We start from the raw sequence: 21,915 nt of genomic DNA, 5'->3' as shown, positions 1-21,915 counted from the left end.
TGCAACAAGGACAGAACCCCCCCCCCCCATCGCATCATCCGCTGACATTTCTGCCACCTACAAATTGACCCCACCAAATATATACATCCCTCCCCACCCCTACCCGCTTTCCGTAAAGACCGTTCCCTCAGAGACTACCTGGTCAGGTCCACGCCCTCTAACAACCCACCCTCCCCTCCTAGCACCTTCCCTGCCACTGCAGGAAGTGCAAACCTGCTCCCACACCTCCCTCCTCAGCTCTGTCCAAGGCGCCAAAGGAGCCTTTCACATCCATCAAAGTTTCGCCTGCACTTCCACACACTATTTATTGTACCCATTGCTCCCGATGCAGTCTCCTTTATTTTAGAGAGACTCGACACCTACTCGCAAAGTACTTCAGAGAACATCTCCAGGACACCCTCACCAATCAACCCCACCGCCCCGAGGCTGAACATTTCAACTCCTCCTTCCACTCGGCTGAGGACATGCAGATCCTGAGCCTCCTCCACTGCCACTCCCTTACCACCAGACACCTGGAGGAAGAACGCCTTATCTTCTGTCTTGGGATCCTTCAACGCCATGGCATCAACTTGGACCTCACTAGTTTCTTCATTTCCCCTCCCCTCATCTTACCACACTTCCAGCTCAGCCCTGTCCTCATTACTTGTTCCACCTGTCAATCTTCCTTCCCACCTATCCGCTCTACTCTCCTCTCCGACCTATCACCTTTACCCCCTGCCTTCATCCACCTATTGCACTCTCAGTTACCTTTTCCCCAGCCTCATCCCCCTCCCCTTCATCTCTCCAGCCCGGAGGCTCGCAGCCTCATTCCTGATGAAGGGCTTTTGCCCGAAACGTCGATTTCTTTGCACCTTGGATGCTGCCTGACCCGCTGTGCTTTTCCAGCACCACTCTAACTTAGACTCCAATTTCCAGCATCTACAGTACCCACTTTTGCCTTGCTCCTGTCTTTTAGGCCTCCTGTCACTACTTACGTAAGCCTTTATGTTTAATAATCTATTGAGCTGAATATATAAATTACTTGTTTCTCATTGTAGTCCAATTTCTCCACCACAGTTGTTAAATTACTGCTACAACAGGACTTTTACCATTAATGGTAGGGCCCTGGGTAGTGCTGTCGAACAGAGACACTTAGGGGTTCAAGTACATAATTCTTTGAAATTTGTATCATAGTTAGACGGCGTAGTTAATAACGCATTTAGCTAAGATTCTCTAAGTAAAGGACTTAGGACGTCATGTTGAGGTTGTCAGGACATTGGTGAGGCCTCTTCTGGAGTACAAAGTTAAAAATCACACAACACCAGGTTATAGTCCAACAGGTTTAATTGGAAGCACACTAGCTTTCGGAGCGACGCTCCTTCATCAGCTGATTGTGATGAAGGAGCGTCGCTCCGAAAGCTAGTGTGCTTCTAATTAAACCTATTGGACTATAACCTGGTGTTGTGTGATTTTTACTTTGTACACCCCAGTCCAACACCGGCATCTCCAAATCATGTCTTCTGGAGGACAGTGTGTAGTTCTTAAAGCAGGGCAACCAGAAGGGCATTATAAAATTAGAGAGGGTTCAGAAAACGTTTACCAATATGTTGCCATTTGAGTATGAGTTATAAAAACAGACTGGGACTTTTTTCACAGGAGCATAGAAGGTTGAGGAGTGAATAGAGGTTTATAAAATCAAGAACAAAAGAGATAAGGTGAATGGCAAGGGTCTTTATCCATGCTGTCTGACTATAGTACTGCCTGAAACGCACACTCCTTCGTTGTGTGCATTCATCAAAAATTGTTTTAATTTATACTACTTGCAAATTTTCTTTAAATTTATTGCACCCAATATTATTCCAATAAGTGAGTAAAGAATTTTAAACATTAGAAACTTCAAGTTTCTTTTGTACCATCAAGTAACTACTATTTCATGGAGTACCTATTCAATCAAAACTGGATAATCACAACATGATTTTTAATTTAAAACAAAAAATTGAATTCTTCATCATGGGAGGTTGTTCAGCCCATCACATCCATGTTAGCTCCTTGAAAGTTCTATCCTGTGTATCCATGTCTGCATGTGTCCATGTCAGTCTTTTTATATGTTGCTCTTGAACCCTTTCATGCAGTGCATTCATAACTCGCCATGTTCTCATTATCCACAGATTCTTTTGCCAGTTACTTGACACTCTGGCCACTGACCCTATGTGAAGGTATTAACAGTGAGTACAATCCACGTTTCTAAATATAGCTAAAAACTTAGTTCTTAAATGGTGGCCATATTTATGTGTCAAAAATGGAAATATTGCCATTGAATTTATGCTATTGTGGCTAGCACTGTCTTGAATGGGTCATCGGAAACATCAGAATCTGAATTCAAGTCAAAAAACAGTGATCATCTCTATACAATTTACAGTTTAATTGAGTGGGACTATTCAGCCATTAAAAATTATCTGTCCTTGAATGTTGTCAAAATTAAACTCTCATATCCACTTACAGCTGGTCAACCAAATATTCTACTTTCCACTTATGTTGCAGGAGGAGAGAAATTAATATATGTTCAGCACTTCCCATGCTTTGCCAACCACCACCCTGAAAGGGCCAACATTGAAACTATCAAACACTGCAACAACTTGATCCTCTACAAATTTTGGCAGCAAAAGTTTGACAACAGAGGCCTCCACAATTCAACTAAAGTTCCAGAGTAAAGAGCAGTTATCATCTCTCATTCCTGGACTGGGCATTTTTCAAAAGATTCATTCATGGGATGTGACTGTTGCCGGTTCCTGGAGAATGTGGTGGTGAGCTGCCTTCTTGAACTATCGCAATCAGTGTATTAGTGAAGAAGCTCTGAAGTTTTGACTCTGTGATACGGAAGAAAGAATGGCAAATGGCTTGGATGGGAACATGCAGGTGTCAGTATTCTCGTGTATATGCTGTGCTTGTTCTTCTAGGTAAAACAGTTATGAGTTTAGAAGGTGTTATCTAAGGAATCTTGGTGAATTTCTACATTGCATATTGTATGCTGCTGTGACTGTGCATCGGCGATGATGTGAATGAGTGTGAATGTGGATGTGGTGCCACTCAAATGTGCTGTTTTATCCTAGATAGTATCAAATTTCTAGTATTGTTAGAGCTGCATTCATCTTGGGAAGTGAAAAGTAATCCATCACTCTTCTGAGTTGATCCAATGTATATGATGGGCACACTTTGGGAAACATGAAGTGAGTCACTTGCTGCAGGATTTCTAGCCTGCTCTTGCAGCCACAGATATTTTATAGAGCTAGTCTAATACAGTTTATGGTCAATGACAACCCCCAGGATGTTGATAGTGGGGGAATTCAGTCATGGTAGTGCCACTTAACATCATGAGGCAACAGCTAGATTATCTCTTGATGGAGATGACTGTAACCTAACTCTGTGGCACGAATGCTACTTTCCACTTGCTGGCCAGAACCAGGATGACATCCGTTTGGTTGTGGACTGCTTCGGTACGTGAGTCAAGAATTATATTGATCATGCAGTGACCATCTTCACTTCTGAACTAATGATGGAAGGCTGGTCATTGATGAAGTTGTTGAAGGTGTTTGAGCCCAGGACTCTAACCTAAGCAACAACTGCAGCGTTATCCTGGAGCTGAGAGGACGGATTTCAAATAACCAAAACAACTGCCTACGTGCCAGATTCCTCGAATCCAACTGACTTGATTTTGACAGAACTCTTTTCCACCACAATTAGCCAAAATCAAGTCAGTTGGGGGGGGATATTTGAATTAAGTCTCTAATGAGGTTAGTAACTGACTGGCCCTGGTGGAACCCAAACTTAGCATCATTGAGCAGGTTATTGCTCAGCAAGTGCTGGTTGACAGCACTGGTGATGACACCTTTCATCACTGATCATAGTTAGAAAAATAAAAACTTGGAGAAGTTCGACTGTAGAATCAAAGACAATTAGATATATGAGCAGAATTAGGCCTTTCACTTTGCTGCCTGGCTTGCTGTGTTCTTCCAGCCTCCTGTCTGTCTACTTTGGATTCCAACATCTGCAGGGTTGTTTTTTGTCTGTCATTCGATCATGGCTGATATGTTTCTCAACCCCATTCTCCTGCCTTCTCCCTGTAATCCTTGATCCCATTACCAATCAAGAATCTCTCAGGCCTAAAGACACTGAATAATTTGGACTCCACAGCTTTATGCAGCAATGAGTTCCACAGATTAGCCTCATTCTAGCTTAAGAAATTCCTCCTCATCTCAGTTCTAAAAGGTTGTCCCTTTACTTTTATGCTGGCACTGGAAATATCATCGACTCATCCACTCTATCCAAGCCTCTCCGTATTCTGTAAGTTTCAATCAGATTCCCCTCGTCCTTCAAAACTCCACTGAATACAGACACAGTGTACTCAACCACTCATAAACTTGTCATCCCCAAGAGTATCCTCAAACCTTGCATGGAGATGCTCCAATGCTAGAACATCCTTTCCTTAGATACTGGGCCCAAAACTGCTCAAAATATTCCAAATGTGGTCCAACCACAGCGTTCTTTGCACAGTCTCCATGCCTTCCCATGTCGTTCTGCAGCCTCCCCACTTCCTCAACACTACATGCCCATCCATCTATTCTTGTATCATCTGAAAACTTAGCAAAAATGCCTTCAGTTCCTCCATCCAGGTCATTACGGTATATCATGAATAGTTGTGGTCTCAACACAAACTCCACTCGTCACAGGCTGCCATCCTTTTCACCCCATTCAGCCAATCCTTCGTCCATGTCCCTTTCCAAAGACCTTCTGGAAATCTAAATAGATTACTGGCTCTTTGTCTCTAACTTGCTCATTACCTCCTCAAAAGAATTCTAACAAGCATGAAGCTGTACCGACAAACCTATTTTAGAAAGTGCTTCCAAGTCCTCTGCAATCTCAACCTTAATAATGGACTCTTAAAATCTTACCAATGACTGAGGTCAGACTAACTTAGCCTATTGTTTCCTGTCTTCTGTTTCCCACCCTTCTTCACTAGGACTAATTAGTCATTATCCAGTCCTCTGGGACCATTCCTGACGATTCACCAACAATGACTCCACAACTTTCTCAGCTATCTCCTTCAAAGCTCTGAGTGTAGATTATCCAGTCCAGGTAGGTCATCCACCTTCAGATCTTTCGGCTTCCCCAGCACATTCTCCTTAGTGATAGCCACTGTACTCATCCCTGCTTTCTGACTCTAAGTTCTAATATGTGTCTTCTACTGTAAAAATTGATGCAAAGCACCTATTCAGTTCATCAATCATTTTTTTGTTCCCCATCACTACTTCTCTCGCCTCATTTTCCAATGGTCTAATGTTCATTCTTGTCTCTCTCTAAGCATTTAGATATCTTTAAAAAACTTGCAAACTTCCTTTTATATTACTAGCTAGCTTATCCTCATTTCATCCTCCCCACACTTACTTTTTTTTTTAGTTGCCCTCAGCTAGTTATTAAAGATTTATCACTAATCTTCAGCAAATTGTATTTCTGGCAAATTTACTTTTATATTCTATTTCCTCACATTCCAACCATGCTTGCCACTTCTACTAAAACAATATTATCCTTAATTTACCTGGCAATTCAGAGATGGATGGACATTTCTTGATGAGATTTGGTATTTTAATAGAATTTATTTCTGTTGAATCTTTTTAAACGGTTTCTTTAATGTTTGCTCAATTTTTTTTAAAATCACCAAATTTTATAGTGTCTATATGAAATCAACCTTATCCAGCCTGTTTCTCTATTACAATAAGCATCTGCATTGTGCAACAAATCCAAGAAAAATGCAAGGAACAAGAACTGCTATAGATGTCATTTCTGACGTCAAAATTGAAAAGTGAGTTTTTTCTTTCATACTATCATGAAAACAATTGTACGTTATCATTGCTAAACACAGTAAAAGAACATGCACAACAAAGTGACTAATTAACAAAAAGTAATCCAACACGAGAATTTCCTAAAAGGTGAATTGAAATTTACACAAGTCTTGGCCTTACGCTAAGCTCATGCTTGCAAATTGTCACAGAAAATTACAAGTTGAGACTTCAGAGAGCAGTCAGAAAAATATTTACAGATCTGCTATTCCAGGAAAAAAATAATACTAGCTGACAAATTCCCGTCAAATGTTACAACTAGGAAAAATATAAAATGTTTAAAAACTATGAAAGCAGTTTAAAGATCAAGTACTTCTGTTGACAAAGCACTTGTAATGTCGTCAATGTTGGTAACCAGACAATAGTTTAATTACGAGTAGCCTTCACGATCATTCCAACAGACTAGAACGTATAACAGATGGTGGAGCTCCACTGTGATCAGTCAGTCAGAATGGGGTATTTTCATGACATCTGCAAGAGTAATACTATTATTTTGAATTTTGACGTAGTGAAGGATTGTATTTGCTAACCACCAAGTTTCTATTAGTAGGAAATTGTACAGAAAAGGAAAAGAAATAGGAGTAGTAGGATACTACTAAATCAACACTCTGCCTGGAATGTGTAACTTGATGCAGTCAAGGGCACTGTACAACTGACAAACTGTTAACTGTTGGATTAGATACCTACAAACAGCAAGCAAACTCATTAAAATTGGGTTATTTTTCAAATTGCTTTCAACAACCCAACTCAAACATTATATGGATCACCGAAAGAACGTGATCGCTATCCTACAAATGTTTCAAAGTGATGTGACTGCAACGGTGACAAGGACCTGGAGCAAACAGGTTGTTTTACAAAGAAATATTTTACAGGCTCAGCTTGTATTCACTGGAGTTTTATTGGAACATATAAAATCCTGAGGGGTCTCGACCAGGTAGATGTCAAAAGGATACTTCCTCTTATGGGAGAATCCAGAACTCGGGCTACTGTTTAAAAATCATCGGCTGACCATTTAAAAACAGATTAGGCAATTTTTTTTCCCTGAGTCTTTAGACTTTTTGGAATTTTTCTTTTGGAGAAAAAAAAAGGAGTCCTTAAAAATATTGAAGGCAGAAGATGGATTTTGGTCAAGCAAGATGGGGTGAAACATTGTAGCCTCATCCTCATTTTTGACAATCAATCAGCCATAATTTTATTAAATGGCAGAGGAGAGGGACTCTGCTCCTAACTCACATGCAAGAGCAACAGAGAAATTCCATCGTCAATATCTTTGCGTATGCATATCTTTGCCAGAATGGAACTTTCTGAAGCAGTGTTGGTTGAAATGCCAGAGATAGGGTCTGACTTCCATGGGTGTAGGTCATCGTCACACTGAGCACATTTCAGTGACAGCCTCGCAGGACAAATGCAGTCTCTTCTGGCATTGCTTCTCTGGAGGCAGTTCATTCAGATCCTGGAGATTCTGGGTTGTGTTGCTACTCTGTCTGCTTTTGTTAACCATCCTGTCTGGTCTAGTGTTGTCTGTTACCAATCTGTGAATTGTAACTTCTGCTGCTGTGGTGAAGGCTGCCATGATGGCTCTGCACCATGGATTTAATTTTGTGCGCACAATTCCTTGATGTTTTAACCTCTTTATCACACCTTCTTTAAAAGCTCATTTTTCTTTTTATCCTACCCGCCCTTACACCAATGGAAATCATTTCAGCCTTTAAAGCAAAAGTCAGAGGACTGTTGTGGAAAAAACCACATCATGGACCAGTTTCTGAAGTACAGTGCGCTAATGGTGAAGTTAAAAAGCATATAAAATTTAAATAACAGGGATGTATATGACAATTAATAGGTAGGCAACAAATGTAATGGATTTGTAGTGCTGGAAGAGCACAGCAGTTCAGGCAGCATCCGAAGAGCAGTAAAATTGACAAATGTAATGAGCTACTGAGCAGCATCACTGCTTCCCTTCCTTTCTGCTTCAAGGAATGGCACTCTTTTATCCAGCCTTCAGGACTCCAACCTGGGTCTTCCTATGCCAATATCTGGCCCCTCCCACCATGTTTCTAACAGATTTCATTAAAATTCATCCAATATCTAATGTGACCATATTACAAAATAATTTCTTGACTATATAACAAGATTTGTATCTTTGGGTGGGTCTGACAATAAGGTACCTTTTAAAAACCTCTCAATGTTAGAAACTAACTGACTACACAAGTCCAGTATCATTACAGAAGCCAGAAATAAGTAACATGCTTAACCAAGTTCTCTCCACCGTTTGGTTCTAGGATCATTTGATTGATAATCTATTCAACTCAATTTTCAAACCATTTACAACAAAATATCAAAATCATGCCTCTTAGTCGGATCTAGACTTTGATTGTACTAATATTTTAGTGGGATGTAATTGGGAGAAAGAAAGAAAATTGGAAAAGCAACTCCAAGTTATGAAAAGCAAATAGTCAAACAAATAAAAGACACCAAGTGGCATGAAGACAAAACCTAAGTGGTAGCACTATGTGGGGGAAAAAAAAAGCTTTACAAAGCTGACAAATCAGCCAAAAGCAACAATGTTTGCAGCCTGCTTTAGAGATTTATGAAACAAAGTTAAAAAGGAACTGAGCTTTTTTCTACCCTTCTGCTTTCACAAAATTGTCAAGACACTTTTACACTGCACAACATCAACTGTTAACTGTCCATCTTTAGTAAAACACTGCGTTAAGTCAAAAGGGAGTAGAAAGGTTGTGTAAATATTTAAGTTTTTTTTTCATAAAGTGAGTTTCAAATAAGAAACTCATCTATCTGCATATATCGATTCACTAAATTATGGTATCAATCAATACCTTGGTTAACTATAGTATCCTGACCACTGAAAACCATCCTAAGGAACCTTTCAGACCAAAAAAACACACTAAAAACTTAAAGGAAAGACTAATCAGGTAAAAAAAAATCTTGACAAAAAATAATGAGCCTTCACAAGATAAGGCGAGAGAATTAAAAATGACGGTATTTAATTTGATGTATTAGGTGAAATGGAGGCAATATACATTAGCTAGAAGTGGTGTGGTTGTTGAGTTCTACTCCATCTTGGGTATAAATCCAGGCAAAGGGTTTTGGATATGTTGCAGACTTTTCTGAAAATCTGCAAATTTTGGAAAGTAAACAATGGAAATCTAGTTTGGCAATCCTTTTGATATTCAATTAAGGATAGAAAAAAGCACAACGAAGGCTTTCAGCAGCATTTAAAGTCGAAGGTGAACAATGTTACTAATATTATATTAGGCAATCTTTGCGCTGGAGAGAATGGGACTAGCAAAATTGTATTGTAACTTGATTATTAACTGTTGTAATGGAATACTGATGAAGACAAAGGAAGATTGTCTTTTTTTAAAAAGATTAGATTCCCTACAGTGTGGAAACAGGCCCTTCGGCCCAATAAGTCAACACCAACCTCCGAAGAATAACCTACTCAGATCTATTTCCCTCTGACTAATGCACCTACCACTGTGAGCAATTTAGCATAGCCAGTTCACCTAACCTGCACATCTTTGGACTATGGGAGGAAACCGGAGCACACGGAGGAAACCCACGCAGATACAGGAAGAATGTGCAAACTCCACACAGACACAGTTGCCCAAGGCTGGAATCAAACCTGGGTTCCTGGCACCATGAGGCAGCAATGCTAATCACTGAGCCATGGTGCCACCCCATTAATCTATGAATCGGAGTTCCTGAGATATTAAGCAGCTCTGGCAATGGGGGATAAACAGTTGACATTAAGTCCAACAATGACGTCTTTGCCCTGGTGAGTTTCTTCATCACTGTTTATTTCAGATAAACAGCATTTTTCATTACTTCACTACAAGTAGATAGATTCTTGCTGGACAAATCAATGTAGATGGGAATGTGGAATTCAAAACTCAAATACTATCAGCTTTTTTTTCAATGGCAGGGCAGGGGTTAAATGCTCCTATTTCATTTGTTTCTACTAGTCAATGTACAGAAATCAAGAACAAGTTTGTGTAGCACAAGAAAGTCAAGTCATTTTACAAGATATTAATATTTTGCAAAATAAATTCATGTCCTACTTATGTTGTTCATTAAAAAGTAGGTATTGTGCCATTCATGATCAAACAACCCTTTCCTGCACTTAGCTTTGACTGTGATACAATGTTACATGCTATATTTCAGTAGTCACTGAATGCTCTGTGCAGAGTTGAGAAATACTGTAACAAATTAATGCAATAACATATCTTACATGTACACATCATGTGTCAAAATCATAAAAACAACTTCTACTTGTCAGAATTGATGGTGCTTCATCACTGAGATGGAAAACAATCCCATAATGCAAGCAAATTGACACGCTTCAGACTCAATTCTGTGACCCTGATGTTACTGGACAGTAAAAAGTACACTAACATGCTATGCTGCACAGACAAACTTTTTTCAGATGTACTTGGTAAGTTTGATTTGCACAAACAGGACTGCAGAGAGCAGAAAAAATACTGACATTTGTCACACTTACATTAAAACACACCGCAGGCTAAGGGATCAAAAGAAGACAACATTAAAATAAAATCCGATACGGAGCACGGGGCAAACAGGTATTTTAAAAGAAAATTGTAGGCGAAGTGTCGTTTGTCAAAATATCTTCACAGTTCACATACTTCGGCACCACCCAACCCCAATACCATTTAAAAGAAAAACTCTGTCTGACAAGAACTTGTGAATGAATAAACGATGAAAATAAAAACCGAACGGAGCAAAGGTTAGGAGGGAGGGAGGTTGGCGGGGAGGGTGATCGGTCAGCATTGAGAAGTGAGAGATAGTGGACTGGGTGGATCGGATCTGCCCGGGGTTACAATATGCTCCATCACCCCCGCCCGCCCTTTCCCCTCCCATCCTCCCAACCTAACCCCGCAAGCTCCCACCTCCTCACCTCCACCCCCGGCCTCGGCCCTCTACACAAACACACACCTTCGGCGATCAACTCCTCCACCGTCACCTGGTAACGGCCCACGCTGAACACTCTACCCAGGTAGTTGGCGGCACTTCCCGTCGACGAGCCGCAGCCGCCGCCGCCTCCTCCTCCAGCTCCGACATAACCCGCACCCTCGGGCTTCGAGATGCGTGAGAATTTCTTCATGGCTCACAGAGCGGAGAGGCAACTTCTTAAAGTGGTGCGGAGCGCCAAAACAAACCAAGTTTGCCAGGCACCTCCCCCCACTCACCAACCGTGGGCGCTGCCTCCCTCGCCAAGTCGCGAGGGGGATGTCGGCACCGAGCGAGCGCAGCCGCGACGCCACCCGCGCGGGGAGGAGATGCTGCGCACGAGCGGAGGAGACGCTATCGCGCGAGGAAGGGAGGGAACAAGTCGATTGCCCTCCCTGATAGGCACTAGCAACCTAACGGCATCTCATTCCACTGGCCACTTCAAAAGATTCGAAGCTTCTAGATTCCAGTCCTCGCCCGAGTCAGGCCGGTCAGTGCCAAGCTTCGACCCGGCCGTGTGTGGTTCTATTTACTCAGCATACTCTGACCCCACAGTCAACCCGACCCACCGACTGACTGACCACCCACCACAAACCATTGGTTCGTCCGTTCTAGCCCCGCCCTTACTTCGATATCGATTGGAAGACGATGCTGTCCATCAGTTCAATCCGCTTCGTATTTGAGTCGTCATGACGCGGAAGAGTGTTGAAGACTGGGGTGGGCGGTTAGTTGTTTAGTCGCAGTAATTTGTTCGTTTACTTATTTTTGTGCAGGGGTTAAATAAATCAGCTTCCGAAAGCTTAAGTTTGCGAAACGGCAAGAAAAATTATTTTGAATCAAACAAATACACTCAAGTTTCCTCAGCAGACAGGGTTTTGGTAAACATGGTGGTTGTGCGTTCGCGTGGACTCCAGCTTCTCACCACCCCCACCCAAACTTTTAATTTGTAACTTAAAAGTGTGACCACTTTAAAGAAACTGAAAGTACTTTGTTTTAAAACAAAATTGCCCATGAAGTGCAGTCTACCGCCTGAAAACAGTGCAATTGTGATGCAAGTTAAGTATTTATTAAGATTTACTTTAAGGAAGGTTCCCTAATTACTGATCATAAGAAAATAACATGCAGATGCTATATATCAGTGTTATTGCTGCTGCTTTCCAAATTTTGCAGTTGTGTTTTTGTTCTTTTTATTACAAGCCATTGCCTTGCAACCATAGATGCTCCATATTTCAAAACAAAACGATGGCTCTAAATCGCAAGAGTGAAAGTGAGCTGTCCAAGATTTCAATTTTAAACTGGTTCCTGTTTGTTAAGGTATTTTTCAAGCAGTTTCTAATAGCTAATTTAGACGCCACTCAGATTCACAGATTGAAGGTCTCAAATTCAGTAGTAAGAAGTGTAAATTAGAGTGGGTGAACTCTAATGACTCTGACTTTATATCTCCATTTCAAATCAGGCACAGTAAGGAAAGTAAAGAGAAAGAAAAGAATGATTTTAAGTGAGGGAGGAAATACAAAAGAATAGTTATTAAAATTATTTTTTAAATTGTCAACAATGATTAATACTTGAAGGAATATAATTGTAATAGTTGTAATTGAGGTGTTGGCAGTAATTATAAGTTTTTTTTTAAAAAGGCTAAATTTGAAATAATTGGACTTTATATGAATATTTTGTTTTTCTGCAAATACAACAATATCCCACCATTTGACTTGCCATTGAGACAGGCAGTAAAGTGGATTTCAAGGATGGATTGAAATAGTTTGTAGGACAAGGCAAATATGAATTGTACACTGCTTTATTTTACGAACAATTGAATGTACATCTTAAACAATGTGAACAAATTTCACCTTAAATCAATTAACTAGAGAAGCCTCCTCAACAGCAAGTAAAAACATATCTGCTCAGCCCTCTTGTCCTAACTAGCTGTGAGCTGACAATAAACAGGATTCCCCTCACTGGAGCAAGCTGCTCTGAGCAAGCCTTATGACACTTGTTGTTTCTCTGTGATCCTAACCAATTGGTGGGAAGTCCCAGTGACTTTTTTTCCCCATTCAGTAATCTTACAGCAGATGTTAATCAAGCTACTTCTTTCTTTTGAGTGTGTTGGCATAAAGATAACAGTTGCTATTCTCAATATGATTAGGGACAATTGTGTCTTATGAGAAAGTGAAACTTTATTGTCTCAGCTTCAGAGAGAATGAATCACAACATTCTATTCCATCTGGCTTCAATATATATGGCCTGTAGATTTTTTAAAAATCCGTGACAATTAATTTTATTTTCAAACACAACAACATAATTTATCCCCAAATACTTTTTGTGAGGAAACAAGTAATCAAAAATCCCTTATGGTTTTTGATGAAATGTCAGATTAAGCAAATCAAAACTGAAAATATAAATTATGACCTTGTTCCTGCCCTGCTGCTTGTACAGTTTTGAACTATGAAAATTTTTTGTGTCATCAACAATTGATCATGTATAAAGTATTTGAAACAGCAAATTGTCTCAGCATTTCGCATGATGGTGAATGAATGGAGGAGTTAGAGAAGATGCACTTGGATTTTTTTGTGGTTAAAAATAAAATCCAAGTGCAGACATGTCATTACAGAATAATTTACTACTAATTTGAATTTAGGAAGATGGATTACTGTTGTCACTTCTACAGAGCCGGTCTGGCATTTCTATCAGATTAGAATGGTTGCAACGCAGAAGGAAGCCATAGAGCTTGTGTGTTCTTGTTCGTCCTTTGTAACTCCTCTTAAGGTTTCTTTGAATTTTTTTGTTTTAATAGATATAAGCATACTGAAGATGACCAAAAATAAGACCTGCAGGGCAGAATAGTTGGAGGTAATGGGCAATGTGATGAAGCCTCCTCAAATGCATTCAACCAGCATTGGTAATGTAAGGTTGAACAATCATTGGAACGTGAGTTAGGTTGAATGAGAAGAACATTAAAGAAATGGTAAAGCAAGGTCATAGCATAATTTGTTTACAAGAACAAGTATTTAAAGCAATGTTTTAGTGGATAACAGACATAGAGATCAGTGAGGCTGAAGTGATTGAAAATGGAACTTTGCACACAATAGAATACAGTATTGGAGGTTTCGGAAAGTCAATATATTTACAGTGTAGCTTTGTAGAAGATGAGAGGAGTTTTGGAAAAGTAAAATTTTTGTATCAATATTAAATGACAACATGAAGGTTAAGTTCATTCATCTAGTGCACAACTTGATTACATTAATACCCAAGTCTTGTGTAGTAATATCTAAACTGATGGTCATCTGACCACTGATATTAAGTTACATTTTTATGTCTTATGCTTCAACTGCAACTAATTATTTTAAATTGCTTTGTCTATTTCTATATGGTAGGTAACTGTAGTCAGCAGTTTTACACAAAGCCCTGGTCCCTGAAGTTTATACACCCTAAACCACTCTCTCTGCATGCTTAAGAAATTCCTTAAGGCCCGTCTCTTAGATCAGGGTATTTTTTTTTGTCACTTGTCCTGGTATCTCCTTGTTTTAGCTCAGTGTTGATTTCTGTTTGGTAGCACTCCAATGAAAAACCTAGGGATGTTCTATTAAATTGCAGGTGCTATACAAGTTGCTGTGTTAGTCTTTCACTTGAACATCCAAAGGAATGGAGGCAAAGTAAGAGAAAAAAAAAATCCACAATTAGCTAGCTTTTGGAATGCACTACCTGAAAGAGTTTTGAAAATGGGTCAATAATAAGTTTCAAAAAGGAATTGTATGAATACATACAAGACAAAAAAAGAAAGTATATGGGAAAGGAATAAAAGCATGAAAAAGATTGTTAAAAATCACACAACACCAGGTATAGTCCAACAGGTTGAATTGGAAGCACACTTGCTTTCGGAGCGACACTCCTTCATCAGGTAATTGTGTCCTGATGAAGGAGTGTCGCTCCGAAAGCTAGTGTGCTTCCAATTAAACCTGTTGGACTATAACCTGGTGTTGTGTGATTTTTAACTTTGTACACCCCAGTCCAACACCGGCATCTCCAAACCATGAAAAAGATTAGATTGTTCCTTAAAAGGGCTCGACAGTCTACTTGGTTGAAATGACTTTGTTCTGGGCTGTACTATTCTATGACAGCAATGAGATGAAATAGTAGTTAAGGTATTTTTTTGTTAGCACCATTGATCAAACAATCAGCACTATCCAGTGAACTTGCATTTCTTCTTAGAATAGTGGAGAAAGTGAGGTCTGCAGATGCTGGAGATCAGAGCTGAAAATGTGTTGCTGGAAAAGCGCAGCAGGTCAGGCAGCATCCAAGGAACAGGAGAATCGACGTTTCGGGCATAAGCCCTTCTTCAGGAATGAGGAAAGTGTGTCCAGCAGGCTAAGATAAAAGGTAGGGAGGAGGGACTTGGAGGGGCGTCGGAAATGCGATAGGTGGGAAGAGGTCAAGGTGAGGGTGATAGGTCAGACTGGGGTGGGGGCGGAGAGGTCAGGAAGAAGATTGCAGGTTAGGAAGGCAGTGCTGAGTTCGATGGATTTGACTGAGACAAGGTGGGGGGAGGGGATTTCCTAGTCTGACCTATCACCCTCACCTTGACCTCTTTCCACCTATCGCATTTCCGACACCCCTCCCCCAAGTCCCTCCTCCCTACATTTTATCTTAGCCTGCTGGACACACTTTCCTCATTCTTGAAGAAGGGCTTATGCCCGAAACGTCGATTCTCCTGTTCCCTGGATGCTGCCTGACCTGCTGCGCTTTTCCAGCAACACGTTTTCAGCTTCTTAGAATAGTGCTCTATCTACTTAAGTATCAGAAAAATCAGATGGGATGTGGTTTAACATTTCAGCAGAAGAATGACATTTCTAATAATGTATTCCTTCAGAATTGCGTTGAAGGTTCAGTATAAGTTATAATTAAGACCAGAAGATATAAGAACAGAATCTGGCCATTCAGCCCACCAAGTCTGCTCTGCCATTCAATGATGGCCGATATGTTTCTCAATCCCATTCTCCTGTCGTCTTCCCATCTTGTTCCTCTCACTAATCAAGAAAATATCTATCACTGTCTTAAATTCTGGGAGACATCTTGAACCAACAACCATATGATTACAACAGACACAAATTGGTGAAGTCCAATCTACCCTGTATATTTTGCCTTCACGTGCAGTTTGAATGCTTTTTTGCAGTCATTATTTTTACAATCATTACTTTCATCTGATCTAATTGTTTCATGTTATTTCCTACTGAAGTGTAACACGAGGGGAATAATGTAGCATAATGATTCAGATATGTTGCTAATCAATTACAATCTAGGATATAATGTAATATGGAATCTAAATTAGAAATCAAAGCACCTTATTTCATACTCTATTTTGCTTCCAAATTTTATTTGCTTAATTTACCAGTCCAGTGGTCAAAATGAGTTTTGTCAGGATTTAGGGAAGGGGGAACAATGTTAGGGGAATCATTTTTACTGATGTATAAATCTTGGTGCATATTATTTTATAGTACTTTATTGAACCAAAAAAGTACAGTAAAAATGTTTACTTGAAAATTAAGTTTAATTTACTCTATGTTGTATCAAATACTCAGAACATTTGTATTAAATAGAACAGTCCACTTTTGAATTTTCTCCTAAATTTTCGCAAAGTACACCCAGTAGACATGTAATTTTATCTACTAGGTACAGTAGATCCACCCCCCCCCCCCCCCCCCCCCGTACCTGTGGGGGATATGTTTGAAGATCTATCATGGAAGCCTGAAACCGCAGATAGGAGGGAACCCATTCATTTAAATGGGAAATTTACCTTCCTTGCAGCTCCCTGGTTCCTGTTTCTGGAAGGTTCCCTATAATATGTTCAAGTCGTGCTAAACCGCATGTAATTGAAACCATGAAAAACGATTCCACAGATATGGGGTCGCCCTGTACTTGATGCACAACAGTTCAAGTGAAAATTAAAACTTTGCAAAAGTCTATTTCCTAACTTCGCACAAATTTCTCCCGTTTAAAGCTGACATGAAATATTTGAGAAAATTGTTATTTGCTCCATGTTTCTGAGTAGGTGTAAGAAAACCTGGAAACCTTGGGCTCGAGACTGTCAACTATCCAGTGAAATGTTGGTATTATCAGCTTTTTGTTGAACCTTATTTGATCAAGCAAAAGTGCATAAAGAAGCTGCAATCAACAGTTGCAGAAAAGCAATTTTGAATTGTGCTTTCAGTAGAATTTTGATGTCTGTGGATCCTTCCACATTTCAGTCAGCTCATCAGGAATTCAAAACTGAAACATAGTGCTTGCTGATGCTGTCTTTTACTACACATCTGCATGTGTCAAGTGCAACAGGAGTTCTAGCTAGAGAATGTTCCCAATTGTTTCTTTGTGGCCTTCCTAGAATACAAGATTTCACTGATTGTATTCATTATCATTCATTCACATGTGGGTAGCACTATCCATTTTCTTAATAGTAAGGGTTAGTGTTCCTTGAACATGCAGATCATATGCATTTATTGACAAAATTGATTTAAGTATATGTACATTTTTCATGCAGGATAAAAATTTCACCAATAATTTGATGGAGAAAATAGATATCATAATTGATTTTGACTTTTTGCCTAAAATGTGACACATGATACTCCTCTAGAAGCTCATGCCAAGCAGGATATTTTTGTGGCAGAATTGTATTGGAGCAGATCTACATTGCAATGGTTTCATTACTATAGGAATTCTGGCCATGGCACAGTATTATCATATTGGCTGACATTATTACAGACATAAGTATACCTGCTGAAGATCCTCCACAGTGAGCTAGAGAAAAGACCTGGTCTATTTACCCCGAGTGGGCCTATTCTTTCCCTAGCTACTCTCCTGATGCTAATGTATGTATAAAATGTGTTGCGATTCTCCTTAACCCTGCTGGCAAAGGACATTTCATAGTCCTGTTTTAGCCCTCCTGACACTCCATTTGAGCTTCTTCCTACTTTCACAATATTCTTCAAGAACTTCATCTGTTTTTAGTTGCCTAGACCTGAGGCATGCTTCCTCTTCTTTTGAATAAGCTGATAATTTCCCCTGTCATTCAAGGTTCCCGAATCCTGCCGTTCCTGTCCTTCATTTTCATAGGAATATACTTGTCCTGCACTCTAATCAATTGGTCTTTTAAAGACTTCCACATGTCAGATGTGGATTTATCCCCGAACAGCTGCTCCCAATCCACTTTCTTGCCTAATTCAGTTAAAGTTGGCTTTCCCCTAATTTAACATCTTTATCCAAGGTCCACTCGTGTCCTTATCCATAAGTGTCTGAAAACTTACCGAACTATGATCACAATTCCCAAAAATGCTCCCCCACTAAAAGTTTGATCACCTGGCCGTCCTCATTTCCGAATACTAGGACCAGTATGGCCCCCTCCTTCATTGGACTATCCACATACTTTTTCAAAAACTCTCCTGGACATACCTACCAGATTGCTGTCCATCCAAACCCCCAGCACTGAGGGAGTCCCAGTCACTTGATTGAATATGAGGTAAGTTCAAATCACCCACCACAACAACTCTGTTATTTTGACATCTTTTCACAATATGGCTACATATCTCTTCCTCTATATCCAACTGGAAGCTGGGAGGTCTGTAGTAAGATCCCAGCATTGTGATTGCACCCTTCCTAGTCCTTAGTTTTACCCATAATGTCATGCTGCAAGATCCCTCCAGGGTGTCTTCCCTCAACACAGCTTAAGATGTGCTCCCTAAATCAGTAATGCAACTCACACATCTCTTTTGCTTTCTTCTCTGTGTCCTCAAAAATATCTCTATTCCGGAAAATTAAGCTGCCAATTTCTGTCCACTTTCAACCATGTCTCTGAAATAGCAATATATAATTGCTTGCATTAATCCAGGCTCTAAGTTCATCCATCTCATCTGTTGTACTTCTTGCATTGAAGCAAATACAGTGATAGCCTGCAGTTCCACAGAGCTCAGCAACGTCTCCCTGATTACTCTTTCTCTTAACTGTATTTGCCTTCGTTTCAAACTCTTCCCTAATCTCTATACTTTCTGACTTGCTGCTTCATTTGCATCCCCCTCCCCACCCCCAACACACTAGTGTAAGCCCTCCCAAGTGGCATTTTTTGAATCTCCCTGCCAGGGTATTGGTGCCCCTCCAGTTGAGGTGCAACCCATCCTTCTTGTACAGGTATCAGCTTTTCTGGAAGATATGCTAATAATCTATATATCTGAAACCCTTCCGGGACACCGGTTCATTGGTCACATGTCCAGTTGCAGTCTGCCTCTGTTCCTAGCCCCAGTAGCACATGGCACAGGGAGGCATCCCTGAGATTACTACCCTAGACTTCCTGCTTTTTAGTTTACCATCTAACTCACTGAATTGTCATTGCAGGACCTTGTCACTCTTCCTACCTGTGTCATTTGTGCCAATATGGACAATGATTTCTGTCTGTTTATCCTCCTGTTTCAGAATATCCTGTGTCCACTCAGAAACATGTATGATCCTGGCACCAAGGAGGCAACATACCCTCCTGGAGTCTCTCTCTCATGGCCACAGACATGCCTATCTCTGTCCGTAAGTATCTAATCTCCAATTGCTATTGCTCTGCTATGTTTTGCCCGTCCTGTCTGTATAGCAAGGCCAGCTGTGGTGCCACTGTTGTGACTGTTGTTGCTGTGGTCACCTGATTGGCCATCTCCCTCATCATTATCCAAATTGGAATACTTCTTTGACAGAGGAACAGCTGTAGGGGAGTCCTGCAGTCACCCATCTATCCTCCTGTATCTTGGGTGAGACCACATCTCTATAACTTCGATATTTGATGCTCGCCACCATTTGTGTGCTCCCTAGTGTTTCCAACTGCTGCTCAAGCCAATTCATTCATTCAGTGAACAGCTGAAGCTGGATACACTTTCTGCAGATGTAATTATCACGGATGTTCTCATCATCCATGATTGACCATGTATGTGTACCTTACTGCAGTAGTGTCATTAGTGGGAGTATCCTTGAGTTGCAAAAGCATTTTCCATGCACCGGTGTTCCTCGTGTATATATTACCTATACTATTGATGGAGCTTTATGATGCTTAATCATAGTTGACAGAACAGAAATTTATTTTGTCATACTACTGGTAGAATTTGAAATCCCAGTCATATTGAGAAAAAGTTTTTTGTTGATCCCTGTTCATTAACTATCTTTCACATCATCACAATTATTTCAGAATAACCAAGCAATTCAGCAGGACCCATGACTATATGGGAAATATATTTAGTAATGGCCACCATCACATCCCTGCCTTCTTAAACTTAACACTTTCTGGGGTTCTTTCTGGGAAATGTTGCCTCCAGTGATATTAATAGCACAAGAGCTGTGATAAACTGATTGGAGCAATTCTTGCAGACTTTGCTGTGAATATGAGAAAAAAAAATTGTCAGAGGATGAGCTATGTGCATTGTTGTGTACTTCGCTGTTTTGTGAAAGAATACGAATACTGCTTTTAAACTGTTTGTTACAAAAGGATACTTCCAGCATTATTCAGGGCATGTATAGTGTCCAACTCCATGATCTGTACTCTAACTTTGCCATAGAAGATTTGTTTGAAATATTCATACTCTTGGCCCATTATGCAGATCATGCGCTTTGGATTTACATTTCAGTAAATTGAGTAATTCATCATTTATTTGTGCAAATACGTTGTATACTGCAGGATTAGCCTTTTGGAATTTCAGCACAAAGCTAATATCTCAAAACTGACTAACATAATAAACAACAGCACCTCACAATTGTATGATCCACTCTGCCAACTACTTTAGTTAGTTGTGTGTTATCTGACTGATGACATGAAATTATATAAGGGAATTATTTATGTCAAATGATAATTACTATGTATCTAAAACAGCATACTTTGTAATAGTATAACTGGGGTTTCACTCGAACATTAGTTAATATGTAATACATTAAACTGCAGTTGTCCCTTCACATGATATAGAAATTATATTCATTTACAAAGTAAGCTGTAAGCAACTTCTCCACCATCAGTAGTTTCTGTTAGCAATGTAACTTTCCAAAAGAATTGTTATGCAGTCTATTACATTTACAATGAAGAGAGTGAGCAAGAGTTTGAAGTCAACTGATGCGTTTTTGAATACTGTAAGTATTCACCAGTATAGATGGAAACCTCTTTTTATTCATTCAAGGGATGTGGGCATCTTTGGCTAGGGCAACATTTGTTGCCTTTCTTTAAATGCCCCAGGGCATTTAAGAGTCATGAATGAGAGGTTACATATAGGTCAGACCAGGTAAGTAAGATAGATTTTGCTCCCTAAAGGACATTAGTAACTTAGATGGATTTGTAATAACAGTAGTTACGTGGTCACCATAAAGATAGCTTTTCAGTCCAGATTTTTTATGCTGTGTGCTTGGTAGCAAGATATAATTGCAAGATTGCAGAGGATACCACAGATGATCACACATTGTTTGATTATTGCGAAGTTTTCCAAAGCAGTCCAGGGTAAAAAGTTAAAAAATAATGGTAAGCTTGTTAAAAAAAGATACCATAGTCATGGTGGGAGATTTTAATCTTTATGTAGATTGAACCAACTAAATTTCAAAACTAGCCTGAAGCATGAATTCTGAGAGTATATTTGGGATTGTTTCTTAGAACAATATATTCTAGAAACAAGCAGGGAACACACGATCGTCGACCTGGTAATGTGTAAAGAAACAAGATTAATTAATGACCTCATAGTAAAGAATAATACATAAGAGTGATGATGACATGGTAGAATTTATTGTAAGTGATGTGGTGCATAGGTTTCAGTGCTGGTGTGATGCCAGGTATGTAAGATTTCTAATGGACTGATGGGCAATATCAAACAACACATCCCTTTGACTATGTAGCAGGTAGCATGCAGACCATCCTCAACCAGCTTATATTTATAAAACTCAGAACATAATCTTTAACACTACTTATGATTATGTGGTTGAAAAGCATTTATTAAATATTCCTGACTATGCTTAGAATTACACTGAGAAACCACATTAAGATTATTGGTTGGGTCTGCAATGTGATTCA

At 39.8% G+C, this 21,915-nt stretch overlaps 1 protein-coding gene and 1 long non-coding RNA gene across 6 annotated transcripts in view; one reads left to right on the top strand and one right to left on the bottom strand.

Moving 5' to 3' along the window:
• bmp2k (BMP2 inducible kinase) overlaps positions 1 to 11,039 on the bottom strand; it is a 106,510-nt gene extending 95,471 nt beyond the window's left edge. For 3 of the 4 annotated variants that reach the window (XM_043696300.2, XM_043696310.2, XM_087985788.1), the window contains exon 1: positions 10,845 to 11,039. In XM_043696300.2, the coding sequence (XP_043552235.2) occupies positions 10,845 to 11,013 (169 nt within the window). In that variant the 5' untranslated portion in view covers positions 11,014 to 11,039. Of the gene's footprint in view, positions 1 to 10,392; positions 10,411 to 10,844 lie in introns of all 4 variants that reach the window. The other variant, XM_087985789.1, reaches the window with a different exon arrangement.
• A 417-nt stretch (positions 11,040 to 11,456) lies between these two features.
• LOC148152100 (uncharacterized) overlaps positions 11,457 to 21,915 on the top strand; it is a 42,375-nt gene continuing 31,916 nt past the window's right edge. The window contains exons 1-2 of one of the 2 annotated variants that reach the window (XR_015756710.1): positions 11,457 to 11,583; positions 19,311 to 19,415. This is a non-coding gene — a long non-coding RNA (uncharacterized LOC148152100). Of the gene's footprint in view, positions 11,584 to 16,962; positions 19,416 to 21,915 lie in introns of those variants that run through there. The other variant, XR_015756704.1, reaches the window with a different exon arrangement.

The sequence above is a fragment of the Chiloscyllium plagiosum genome, unplaced genomic scaffold, assembly GCF_037043375.1.
Source record: "Chiloscyllium plagiosum isolate Xiang-an unplaced genomic scaffold, Cpla_swu_hap1 HiC_scaffold_1, whole genome shotgun sequence".
NCBI lineage: Eukaryota > Metazoa > Chordata > Chondrichthyes > Orectolobiformes > Hemiscylliidae > Chiloscyllium > Chiloscyllium plagiosum.
The sequence above is the reverse complement of the archived record's forward strand: the minus strand, read 5'-3'. Positions and strand labels throughout refer to the sequence as shown.